Raw genomic sequence first — 13783 nt, forward strand, 5'->3', positions numbered from 1 at the left:
TTGGTTGATTTGGTCTCCTGCCATGAAAGAACATGAGAGAACTGATAAAATGAACCCCTGAGCCAGAGCATAAATAAATTCTTCAGTCTAGTCATCCCTCTCCTTGCCCTCTCTGTTTGATTGAATTTTTTTCAAGGTTACATGAATTTTTATTCATTCTCCAAATTGGGGAAAGGTCTCCAACTTAATAGGAAAAGACAGGAAGAAAAATCACATAGGAAAAGATCAATTCATTTGATGACTTGAAAAATGAAACCTGTAACCAAAATCAAAAGGGAAATTCACACAACTGGAAATACAAATATCCACCCAGCATACAAAAAGAACAGTGATCAAGGTCACCAATAAACAAAGCATTCGAAAGTAAAACAGATTGTCACTGATTGAATTTTAACTTATTTAAGGTTTATGATTCTTTTAAATTGAAGGGACATAAATCCAGGGACAACAGTCTCTTTTGGTCAGTTGGGTACTGACTTCATTCCTTTAGTTCATTTGACAAATAGATGTTGAGAGCCTGCTCTGTGCTGGGCACTGTTGTTGATGCTGAAGACAGACATGATCTCTTCCCACAAAGATAAAAGGTAGTTGAGTAAACGTATAGTAATCAGGTAATGCCAATAAAGTACACCTGTTCCTGTGCCCAAGCATTGTAGTTGGGGTCACAGAATATTAGGGTTACAAGAAATTTTTAGTGCTACCTGGCCTAAGCTATCTAAATGAGGCAGATAATGTTCTCTTTCAGTATAGAGTTTTCCCTTAGCCATCTAGTTTCTCTCTCTTTTTTTTTGTATGCTGTATGGTGGGGGTCACATTTCATTCTTTTTCCATGTGAGTATCCCGTTATTGCAGCAACATTTGTTGAATTGTTGTTGTTGTTTGTTTGCTTGTTTATTTGTTATTTGGAAACATGCTTGGGTCAGGAATTAAATCCGGGTCTCCCGCATGGCAGGTGAGAATTCTACCACTGAACTACTCTTGCACCCTGCTAGTTTCTTGTTTTAAAAATGTTTTTGAGTACAGGTTAATTTTAGGGTCAAATCCATAGTGAAACATGAAATATTTAATTGTGGCTACTGAAGATAATTTAAATATCAACCTTGATAATGTGCAAAGACAAGACAGAAATTGAGAGATGGATATGGGAGATGGAAGTTGGGAGAGAGCAGAACACAGAGGTTAGGGGCTGGCGGTGACTTAACACCTTAAGGTATTTACATATTTGAATTCACATGTTTTTTGGACAGAGAAGACTTGACCTATAGAAATACCTACTGTGAACCAATCAAATATGGGTTAGAAATCAGAAGTTCCAGCTTCGAATTCTGGGCTAGCCCTCAAACCACCTGGGGCTTGCTTAGCCTCCCTCATTTTTCCTAGTGGAAACCTACTTGCGATCATTTTTTTAAAACTTTTTTTTAAATACTTTTATTGATAAAACAACATACAAACACAAACATTCTTAACATACAAACATTCCACACATGGTGTACAATCAATGGCTCACAATATCATCACATAGTTGTGTATTCATCACCATAATCATTTTTTAGAACATTTGCAGCACTCCAGAAAAAGAACTAAAAAGATAAAAGAAAAGAAACTCATACATTCAATACTCCTTACCCCTCCATCTCATGGACCACTAGTATTTCCATCTACCCAATTTATTTTAACCTTTGTTCCCCCTATTATTTGTTTATTTTTTTATCCATATTTTTTACTTATCTGTCCATACCGTAGATAAAGAGATAATCAGACACAAGGTTTTCATAATCACACAATCACTTTATAAAGCAATATCATTATACAGTCATCTTCAAGAAACAATGCCTGCTATCATTTAATGGTTTTTTTGAGCCCTCTTGTTTCTTCTTATTTATCACATTCAGCCTGGCCTTCTACCTAGCTCAGCATGGGTCAGCACGCATGGTGAGCTTTTGCAGAATTTATTTATCTCTTTCAATTCCCTTACTCCTTTGACTTTCTGCTCTTCTCATATTGGCTGTCCTTACCAAGCATCTCCACTTACTGCTTCTGCTAAAGAGTCCCAGCAAGATTTTCAAGGAAAAAAATCACCTAACTGTGCCTCCTGATTGGCTTCACTAAAATTTAATACTACTTACCCTCCGCTGGACCTTCACCACTGTTTTATGATCCTTTTATTTATCTCATGTAGATTCTCTAACATTCACTATGGTGGCCAATCCACAACTATCCTGTGATCTTACTTCCTATTTCCTGAGAAAATTGAAGTCATCCATGTGAGTTTCCTCCATTTTCCTCTTCCGCACCTCAAAGTCTTTTATTTACCTAACTTCTTATTTTCTCCCATAATTTCTGTGTCCAAGAATGTAGAATCCTTCCTTATTGACAGACTTACTTCTGCTGTACTCTTGTTCCCAGCTCTCCTCCCTCCTCTTTTGGGACCTTACTTGATGGATGTTCTCTGGGCTTTTGCCTTTTTAGTGTCTCCTTTTGCCCACAGACATGTTCATCTCTCGTCCGTCTTAACAGCCTGCCTTTGACTCTGATACTTCCTCATGCTATTGCTACTCTAAGTTTCTTCCTTTCACAAACACACTTATTTGTGGTCTTGGCCTCCTGACCGGTTTCCTGCCTTTAGCTTTATCTTCACCCAGTCTATTCCATATAATGTGATGTGAATAGATCTAGAAAATATAAACCTGACTATGTCTTTTCCATGTCTAAAACACTTCAATGTCTCCTTTTTTCTCTTAGGTTTAAAATCAAACTCCTTAATGCACGTATAAGACCTGCCTTGTATGTGATCCAATGCCTCTGCTCTTCTTCCATCTGATTTCTCTCTGCTCACAATCTTATATTTCTTCTTCCTGCTAAATATAATTACCTTGGTGAGAACGGGGGAAAATTCAACTTCCCCAAGTTGAATTCTTGATATTCCCACAAGCAGTGTGAACAACCAAAGCTTTAGGCTGAGCCCCTAGTCTTGGGGTTTGTTCACATGAAACTTAACCCCACAAAGCATAGGTCAAGCCTACTTAAAATTAGGCCTAAGAGTCACCCCCAAGAGAACCTCTTTTGTTGCTCAGATGTGGCCTCTCTCTCCAGCCAACACAACAAGCAAACTCACCACCCTCCCCCTGTTTACATGGGACATGACTCCCAGGGTGTGGACCTTCCTGGCAACGTGGGACAGAAATACTAGAATGAGCTGAGACCCATCATCAAGGGATTGAGAAAACCTTCTCGACCAAAAGAGGGAAGAGTGAAATGAGACAGTGTCAATGGCTGAGAGATTCCAAACAGAGTCGAGAGGTTATCCTGGAGGTTATTCTTACATATTGAGTAGATATCACCTTGTTATTCAAGATGTAATGGAGAGGCTGGAGGGAACTACCTGAAAATGTAGAGCCATGTTTCTTGAACATGATTGTACAATGATATAGCTTTCACAATGTGGCTATGTGATTGTGAAAACCTTGAGTCTGATGCTCCTTTTATCTACCTTGTCAACAGATGAGTAGAACATATGGAATAAAAATAAATAATGGGGGAACAAATGTTAAAATAAATTTAGTTTGAAATGCCAGTGATCAGTGAAAGGGAAGGGGTATGATATGTATAAATTTTTTTTCTGTTTTCGTTTTATTTCTTTTTCTGAATAGATGCAAATGTTCCAAGAAATGATCATGATGATAAATATGCAACTATGTGATGATATTGTGAATTACTGATTATATATGTAGAACGGAATGATCAAAATAGGAATATTTGCATTTTTTTGGTGTTTTTGGCATTTAAAAATAAATAAAATAAATAAATAAATAAATAAATATAATTACTTAATGTGCCATGGAACCTGGAACACTTTCCCCACCCCCCACGTTTTGCTTACTTATTCTTGTCCTTCAGGCCTTTGCTTCAATGCTATTTCCTTTCTGATCCTCCACACCTTCCTTTGTGCTGCCAGAATCCACTTTACTTCCCTGATCTCGGCATTTATTGGTCTGTAATTGCCAGTTGCTTGTCTGTGTCCATCTCTGGCCCTCAGTCCAGGAACAGAGTCAGCATCTACCCCAGCCCTGGAAACTGCCTGTGTACTCAGGGAGTCCTGGCCACTGGGCCTTCTTGAAAGAGAAATTGAGCCTGGTCTTTTCCTCTTTATGATCTGCCCCCTAATCACTCTTTGCAGCCTGGAATCCACCCTCACCACTGCCCTGAACTCCCTTGAAGGTCTCAACCACTTGTGGCTTGTCCTCTTTTTCTTCAGTTTTGCCACAGCATTTGCTACTGTTAAATACCTCCATAAGACTCTCTCCTTTATTGCCTGTGATGTAACACTGTCTTGACCTTCAGCTTCTGTAAACTCTTTCTCTCCTTCACTGGTTCCTTGTCCTTCTCCAAGTCCCTAATGATGGGTCTTCTCACAGTTCTGTAGTCAACCTTTTCTCTCCACTCTTGTTCTCTTCTCTACTCCCATGTCTTCACCTGTCACCTGTGTGCAGATGGATGATTCCCCCTCTGTGTATGTATCCTAGATCCCTCTCCTGAGCTTCAAATGTGTTTCCAACAGCCTTATTGACATCCTTACCTGAATCTACTTACAGTGCCTTAAACTGTGCGTGTCCAGAAGTCAGCTTGTCATATGTCGCCATGTTTGGGCCCAAAGTACTTTCCACTTGGTTGACTCTAACAGCTTCATACCCAGTCTCCCCACCTCATCCTCTCTTTCCTTGGGTGCTTTCATTCAATTCGGTTCATAAACACATATTGAACACCTGTTGCCATCAGCATGCTTTTTTTCTAAAGCATGGCTCTGATCATTTTATTCTCAGCTCAGAAAACATCAAGGCTTCCCTTTGCTTACTAAATGAAGTAGAAATTTTTCAGTTAACACCCCAGGCCATGTAAAAAGGGCCTCAGCTGCCTTTCCCACCATTGCTCTCTTGTTCTAAATATTCACAATGAAAGTGAATGTTTAGAACAATGAATGTTGTTACTGCCTGTTACTCCCCTTGTACACTTTATACTTCTGCTGTCCAATCTGGTAGCCAGTTATGGGTATTTAAACTTAAACTAGTTGAAATTGAACAAAATTTAAAAATTCAGTTCCTTAGTCACACAAGCTACATTTCAAGTGCTTGGTAGCCATTGGTGTCTAGTGGCTACTGTACAGGACAACATGGATAAATCACATTAGTGATTTTTTTATCTTTTGTGTGTGGCTCAGTCAATGTTCAATAAATATTTATTGAATACCTAGAAAAAAGGAGTGATTCTCCTTTCCTTTTATTTCTGTAACAAGCAGAGTAAATGTCTTGGCCTCCTTTTCTTTTTTCTTCCTTATATAATCACACAGGCCCCTTTCTGCAGGACCAAGCAGGAAGTGTAGCTTCTGTCTTTTGCCCTGCCCGTACAAATGGCAGTGGGTGGCACATTTCATCTTAAAGCTAGTTTTGCTGACATCAGTGCCAAGGAGAGCAACTGAATGCAGAATACAAACATGATCCTTTTTGGGCTGTGGGTCAGCACGTGGCAGATGGAATTTCAGGGAGGGAATAATATATGTATAACTGAGGGACAGGGAGAGTAAAAACTACAGACCTCAGAGAAATAGTCCCGGAAGAAAAAACTGTGAAAGAACAGAGTGTAAACAAGTCAGGGAAGTGGTGAGAGGCTCACATATTAACTTGCTTAAAGGCTGGGGAGCCAGAATATATCTGTTCTTAGTTAGACCCTGGAGGAACTTTCTAGGTGATTTTTTACTGCACAACTGTATATATCCATTTAAGCTTTCCAGTTAGCCTGAGTCATCTGCCATGAAAGGGGATGTCGCCCTAAACATTTACCAGCACAGTTTTCACGTACTTCTGAGGCATTCAGATGCTGACTTCTTTTGTCTGATTTAACCACCATTTAGAGCCAAAGAAGTTATTGAGTATACATTCAGTGACTGCAGGAGGATGTTCTGAAGCTGTGTGTGTGAGTGTGTGTGTGCATGTGTGCATATGTGTTCTGTAGTGGAATGGAAGCATTAGCTATTAGAATAGGCTTATAAGCTGTTTGTCTTTCCAGGCTTATTTTGCAGAGGGAGAAGCACTTCCATTATCTGAAAAGAGGCCTTCGACAGCTAACAGATGCCTATGAGGTAAACAAACTGTCCAAAAACTCTTTCTATCAAGCTGTCAGCAAAGGCTTTCTTTCTGTTTTTCTTCTACTTGAACTAAAAAGAAATATGGGCCTGGGTGCATGGATGATTCAGTGGTAGAATGCTCACCTTCCATGTGGGAGACCCGGATCATGCACCCCCCACACACAAAAAAAAAACCCCAAAATAAACAAACAAAAAGGCATAGGGGCAGGAAAAGAAGTGTAATTTAATAAAGTGTCAGGGGCTGACAGAGTTCAAATAGAGTCAAGAGGCTACTCTGGAGGTTGCTCTTATGCAAGCTTCAGTTAGACCTTGCTACCTATCATAACCTGCCAACCCCCAACCAGGACCATTCCAGCTAATCTTAAAGAACACCCAGGGCAATATATGAGATTCCACAAGAGTTCCAGGAACTAGAGTAGCTTTCTGAAACTTAAAACCTCCAGATGGGTCCCTGTCCAGGTAAGTCCTGAAACCTAGCCCAACCTCTCCAGAACATCAGATAGTTGCATCTCCCTACCCTGTATTAGTGACAGACCCTTCCAGTATCAAAAATTTAGAATTGCCATAGCCCAAACAACCCCAAAGAGAGGAAGGAAAGATTGAAGGTGATGACAGAATTATATATAGATTTAGGACTTAACAAATGAATATGAATGCTGAATCATTAAATTGATATCTCTTTTAGTCTCCAGTATTTTAGAGCAGCCAGAAGTAAAGACCTAAAATTGTGAAATTATAACCCGTGTCAAAGTCTGAAATATGTTCTACGACTAATTGTGGTGCCGTGCTTTGAAATTTATAGCTTTTTTATATATATGTTAGTGTTCACAAAAGAAGAAGGAAAAAGAAGTTGATTGTGATGATAAAAAAATATTTAAACCCTCTATCCTCCTGTATTCTGGAATAGCTAGAAGGAAAAATATGAGAGGATCATATGGTAGCCCATGACAAACTCTGGGTTCTACCCTGTAACCACTTGTGGAAGAGCACTTTGAAAACTTGCTTTTTTATTTCTTTGCTTTGTATATATGTTATACTATACAATTAAAAAAAACAAAACAAAACATAGGGACCTAACCTGTGGCTTATTGTACCCTGCGGTTCTGGCAAAACCAGGGCTGCTATCACAGAGCTGGGACTCCTACTTCTTTAAAGAAGCAGAACCAGATCTCTGGAATCTTTACCTTCCTCAAAGCTTCTAGTGGAGCAACCTAGATGAGGTGAGGGCTTTTTCTACCATTAGATCCCTACTAAGGAGCTCCTATGCTTTCTTCTAGACACCCCTTGACAGCGAGCTAAAAGTTAGTTACTGTTTTTTTCTTTTTTACATGGGCAGGCACCAGAAATTGAACCCAGATCTCCCGCATGGCAGGTGAGAACTCTGCCATTGAGCCACCGTTGCCCACCCTAGTTAACTTTTCATATCACATTTCCCTATTTGCCCTGTAAGGTGACCTAATGTCTATACAGGCCAAAGAACCAGTATATAAGCCTCAGAGAATACCACTTACAGTTTAACACTGTAGGCACAAACTTAGAGTGGATTTTAATCATATTCCTCAGAGCCCCAGAATTTATAGAGGGGCTTCAAGGGTGTGGAAAGGGCATAAGGAAGGGGAGGTGGTGATGGCAGGGGACGGGATATTGGGAGTGGGTTGATATTGAATGGCAGGCCTAGTGACCCTGAACAGCAGCTCTCCAATCTTCCTGACCCACTCACACAGAATAGCCCTACTTTTTTTTGTAACTTTTTTTATTGTATAATATAACGTATACATAAAGCAAAGAAAGAAAAAAACCAATAGTTTCAAAGCACTCTTCAACAAGTAGTTATAGGGCAGATCCCAGAGTTTGTCATAGGCTACCATACTGTCATCTCAGATTTTTCTTTCTAGCTGCTCCAGAACATTGGAGGCTAGAAGGAATAAATATTTTTTTATCATCCACAATTGACTTTTTTCCTTTGTTGTGAAAAATAACATATACGAAAAAGCAATATATTTCAAAGCACAGCACAACAATTAGTTATAGAACAGATTTCAGAGTTTGAATGAGTTATAATAATATAATTTTTGGTTTTTACTCCTAGCTGCTTTAAGATGCTGGGGACTAAAAGAATTATCAATATAATGATTCAGCACTCATACTCATTATTAAATCCTACCTGTTCTGTATAAGTCCACCATCACCTTTGATCTTTCTACCCCATTCTTTCAGGGTATTTGGGCTATGGCCATTCTAACTTTTTCATGTTGGAAGGGGCTGTCGATAATACGGGATAGGGAGAGGGAACTAGCTAATAGAACAGCCCTACTTTTAATCTGTTTTTTTTCTTTGGGGGTTCTGAGTTTGATTGTTTATGCAAGGATTTGCAAACTCAGTTGCCTAGAGAGCCCAGGCAGGTAACATAAGGAAGTGATGTGTGTTGGGTGGAGATTGAGGCACACTGGAGGCCCCATGCTTTTGCTGTGTTCTACCAGTTGCTGCCTTGCAAGAATGCAGACCCATTATCACTAGATCATCTCATTTTTTTCAAATTAAGCCAGAAATCCAAATTTTTATGTGAATCTCCCAACAGTTTAATGTTGAACTGTTTCCTATTAAACAAACAGAACACTACACAGGACAAGCAAAACACATCCATGGGCTACATGTGGCCTGGAGGTTTTCAGTCTTTGACTCAGGGCCTCAATAACGTGCATTATCTCATTTAATCCTCACAACTACTCTGTGAGGTGGATAAGTTTTTATCTTTTATAGACAACAGGCAGAATAAATTATTTTCCCAAAGATGCTTTGCTAGTAAGAGGAAGAAAGGCAAGTTGAATCTATGGCAGTGTCCTCAATCACTTACGACCTACCCCTAGGAGGTAGGCTAGCAAGACTGCCACAGTCCAGGACAGTCAGCATGCTTATGACGAGGGCAGCTTGAGTCAAGGGAAGGATCCCTGGATTAGGAGTCCAAATACCTGGGTTCTTGTCTCAAATCTGACATTCACTATCTTTCTAATATGAAAGAAGTTAATCTCCCTGGACCTCATTTATATACTTGTAATCTGTAAAATGAGCTGGGGCAGTAATATTACCTGCCCTGCCTATCCTTGAATGCTCAATAAATGTTTATGGCTTGAATTAAGATTAAAATCTGTTGACATTTCACCTTTGGAAGTCTTTTCCAGCTCTGCCAGGCAGAATTAGGCAGTCAGTTTCTTCTGTGTGCTCCCTCAGGACTCTTTCTGCCTGTTACAGCACTTATCCAGTTGTATGCACATAGGTGTTATGTTCTACCTTGTCCCAGAAAGACAGTAAGTAACTTGTAATTTTATATCTGTCTAGTATCGTCTTCCACTACAAACGTTCTCTATCCTGAGCATCTCAAGAATAAGAACCTAATTTATTCATTATTATGCCCCCAAGAGCAAATATAGTGCTTGGCACAAGGTAGATAGCTATTGAATATTTGTTGAATCAGTGAATGAGTTAAGCCAGGAAATCTCTTCCTGAGATTATATATCTTGATGGGCCTACACTGAGAAAATAGCAGCACTTAACTTCCTGACATGTAAGAATTCCTCTGTTCAGCCTTCTTTAGATGCTTGCCAGAGAAGGACCTACTGGATTCAAGGTAAACTTTCCTTTTCTCATATATGGTCATTTTAGCTCCTGTCTAAGGCCACAAAGCAAAGTGTCCTTCATTCATAGGGTGCCCTCCTTCCTCTTGCCAGGCTACCAGTAGTGAGACAGATGTCGCCTTGTCAGCAGTGTCTTGGAATAATTCTGAATAAGTGGTGTCTTTTGTCCCCTGTCCCTTTCTCAGTGTCTGGATGCCAGCCGCCCATGGCTCTGCTATTGGATCCTGCACAGCTTGGAACTCCTGGATGAACCCATCCCCCAGATGGTGGCTAAAGAGTGAGTCTGACTTTGGGGAACCTGTGATAGTCTCTGAAATTGAATTTTGAGTTTGGAGTTTTTGTTTTTTTTTGAATTTTCAAACTCTTTGTTTTATTTACTTTGTATGAAAAATAGAGTGCTAAAAAAAAAAAACAACACTTGCCCTTCCTTGACCTCCAGTAACTTTCTGAAACTCCTCCACTTTAGGAGCCTATTATAGTCTGGTGGGTAGACTAAGACTTTGAACTGCCAAGAGAAAGATTCTGTTTTTTTCTGTGGCCTTTTCTTTTGGCCTTTGTTCTGGTCTTTGATTATCGTCATCATCAGCTCTGAAAGACATGATTTCTCCAGAAAGTACACTATGCGCTTGAATAACTTCTGTGAGGAAGTGTGTGCCAGCCCAAAGAACAATAATTCCTTTGCTTTTGGGTGGGCATCAGTGGCTCAGTGGCAGAGTTCTCCCCTGCCATGCCAGAGACCCGGGTTTGATTCCCGGAGCCTGCCCATGTCAAAAAATAAATAAATAAAAATCCTTTGCTTTCCATAAACACTTCTGTAGAAGTGGGGGAACAGTTATGCTTTTGGTGGTACTGCAGGTGTTCCTGTCTTAGTGTGTAAATGCCATGACTCACAGTTTTCTTAAATTCTGATCCATGATTAGAGATTTATGCAACTGAGAGTCTTTCTAAGCTGCTTGTGCAGGTGGTGTTTTCTGCGTGGCACCTCATTTTCAGGAGGTCACCACAATTTATATTTAAAGGAGAAAAAACTTATCATTACTCCAGTCTTAGGGCTATCTGGGATAGAAAAGCACAGCCAGGAATAGGATCTAATGTCCTAGTTCTTATTGATAGAGAACACATCCTCTTTGCAGCATTATGAGTTCAACTACTCACACTTGAGCTCTGAGGAAGAGCCGTCTGGGTGGAAAGTCTCTTGAGTCAGGTTGGTTTTTCTGCAGCACACCGAGGCAGCTGTGCCAGGATGCACGGAGGCCAGCCAGGGCCCCTCCCTGATCACAGTGCCCCTGCCTCGGTCACATTGTCAGGTCAGAAAAACAGAACTGCACATTGTCTCATTCATTCTGTCTTAACAATAACCTCTCATTCTTGCTTTTCTGGGTAGGGTGTCTTGTGATGAATGTGGATGGGGGAGATAATAAAGAACTAGGCCATTAACCCTTGTGATATGTTCAAAGCTTTCTGAGGGAGAGGAAAAATATGCATTGTCTTCGTCATCGGGAAGCTGCTGCAAGCCAAGTTGCTTCTAGCTCTGGAAGTAGAGTTGGACACAGTTTCTGCAGTAACAGGAATTCAATTGTCAACATAAAGGCCTATGTGTTTTTGAAATACCAGTTGGGGGTTGTGGATAGTTTGGGAAGTTTCTCCCCCCACACATACACAATCAGGATGTCCTCTAGGAGAATGGGAAACATGAGAGAAAAAGAAATGGGAGGATTCTGTGAGCGCAAAGTGTGGGTGACGATAGAGGAGGCCACAGACCAATTTGAAGAGGAAAGATAGAATGATAAGGGGTTCCTAACATGGAAACCCTAGATCAAAATAGATTTGAAATTTTTTCTAGTTTGTTTAGTTGGTTTTATAGCTAAGCCTTTTCTGAAGAAGAGTCAGACCTCCTGTGAGCTGCTTTTATGACCACATCAGATAAGAAGAGGGGAACCCTTTAAAGGACTTTTCATAGTGAACAATTGGAAACAACCTAAATATCCAGCAGTAGGGGATGCTTTAAAACTTATTTAAAGTTTAAATAAATTATGGTGAAATGCATACAATGAGATACTATGCAGTCATTTAAAAAAGTATATATATGTTAGTGATTTATTAAGTAAAAAAGATAGTTAAAAAGATTCAACCTCTATAGATTAAAAATGTAGATGATTATGTACATAGAAATAACCAGGAGAATATAGACCTACAGAGTAGTGATTATTTCTGGATGGTAAGATTAGCAGTGACTTTTTTAAACTTATTTGCATTTTCTAAAATATCTACAGTGAGCTTTTATTGTTTTGTATTTAAAATCATATTTAAAAAGAAAAGTTGATTTGCCCTAATTTCAGGAATCACTTGATAGTTAATGACTGAGAGTTTCTTCATTACAACTGCCTTACGATCTTTGCCTGTGATTCTCCTAAGCAACGATTTAATGGACTTTTGAAGAATTACTTAGACTTAATATCTGGCAGGCATTCTAGATGCAGATATTTGTTAGGAACAAAGCCTAGTAGTTCTGACCTATAAGGGAATATACTATTTTTAGTAATATACAGAATAACCTTAATGACTTATATAAAAATATGGGGATTTATTTTAGGTTACCTGATATGGGATACTTGCCTTTTAATCTATTTCTACAAGTAAATAAAATGCTTTATTCATGTAGTCTGCTTGTTTTATGTTTTTCCTTTTACTTCATACAGATATTGAGGCGGTCTTAAAGCAGAGAGTTTAGCTATGGAGTTTTATGGTTTTCCTGCTTTCTTCTTTCCTCAGTGCTTCACCTAGCAGGAGCACAGAAACCTACACCTCACATCCCTTCCTATTTTGTTTACTCTTGTGTTTATATTTGTTTAGGGAACAGTATGGCAAGTTAGGTTCCCTCTAGTGGGCAATGTTACTTTTATCAGCTACTGGGACTGAACCAAAGCCAGCGTGCCCATATTTTTACAGCTGTTGTCAAGACATTTCAGGAATAACACATTCATAGTCGGGCATTTAGCTTGCATCTCTTAAGAGATTGCATGCACAAATTTTTATGTGTTTACGTAAGATAAATTAATGTTTTGGAACCAGACTAATTACATTTGCTTTGCTTAGTGAATTTATTACTGAAGGAAGTAGCCTTTAATGAGAAATTCCATGTTTTATTATTGAAAGTCACTTTAATGAAACATGGAGTGGAATGAAAAAATCACAGGGAGGCTATTATACTTGTTAAAGTTAGGTTTTTAACTTCTGTAAGATCTAAAAATTGTTTTTAGCTTAGAAATAATTTTAGGTCTTGTCAGCTTATCAAGTTTTTTCAAAAGACAAATTCAAACATTGATATGTCAGTGTTTTGTTATTTCCCTTTCAGGAGGTGATTAATAGCTTGTCCCTGAATGGTCCCTTTCATGTTTTTCCTTTTAATTTTTAAATTTAAATATAACTGTATGCTTCCTTACTTTTCAATTAGGATATGTCTAGTGATCTGTTTACTGAGCATTTTTTTTAGCCAGGTGCTGCTGGTGTCTCATGGGAAGAGGTCAGGAATGCTGCTAACATCTTGCACTGCACGGGACAGACCCCACAACAAAGAATCATGCAAGCCAAAGTGTCAATATCATTTGCTTACTTACTGCTAAAACAACCAAGTTTAAACCTGACAAACAGGTGCAAAGCAGCAGCTGTTAGAAGGATTGCTAGGGCTTGATGAAGAGTGGAATAACTTGTCTGACTCCACAAGCAGCACTGACCTCCTAGAATTAACGAGAGATCCTGCCTAGCATTCACCTGTTTGTTGTGGTGCTCTACATGAGGAAGGAGTTTGCCTCTACCTTGTATTAAGCTGCAGCTGTTTTACAGTATGAAATTTGAAAAAATCAGTGCTAGAAAAAGCCTTGATGTCAACCCATCTGTCTTGCACTTGAGCCATTATGTTCAAGGATTATTGTTTCTATTTCCAAAGCTATAATCTCTATAACTCATTCCATACCTTATATCTGTCCACCATAACCTGTTCTGGTGCTGATGT

General features: G+C 39.3%; 1 protein-coding gene across 1 annotated transcript in view; it reads left to right on the plus strand.

The window, feature by feature from the left end:
* Positions 1-13783, plus strand: part of FNTB (farnesyltransferase, CAAX box, subunit beta) — a 92827-nt gene that overhangs the window by 23585 nt on the left and 55459 nt on the right. The window contains exons 3-4 of the mRNA XM_077122722.1: positions 6061-6133; positions 9957-10048. Coding sequence (XP_076978837.1) covers positions 6061-6133; positions 9957-10048 — 165 coding nt within the window. The remainder of the gene's footprint in view (positions 1-6060; positions 6134-9956; positions 10049-13783) is intronic.

This window comes from Tamandua tetradactyla, chromosome 12 (assembly GCF_023851605.1).
Source record: "Tamandua tetradactyla isolate mTamTet1 chromosome 12, mTamTet1.pri, whole genome shotgun sequence".
Lineage (NCBI taxonomy): Eukaryota > Metazoa > Chordata > Mammalia > Pilosa > Myrmecophagidae > Tamandua > Tamandua tetradactyla.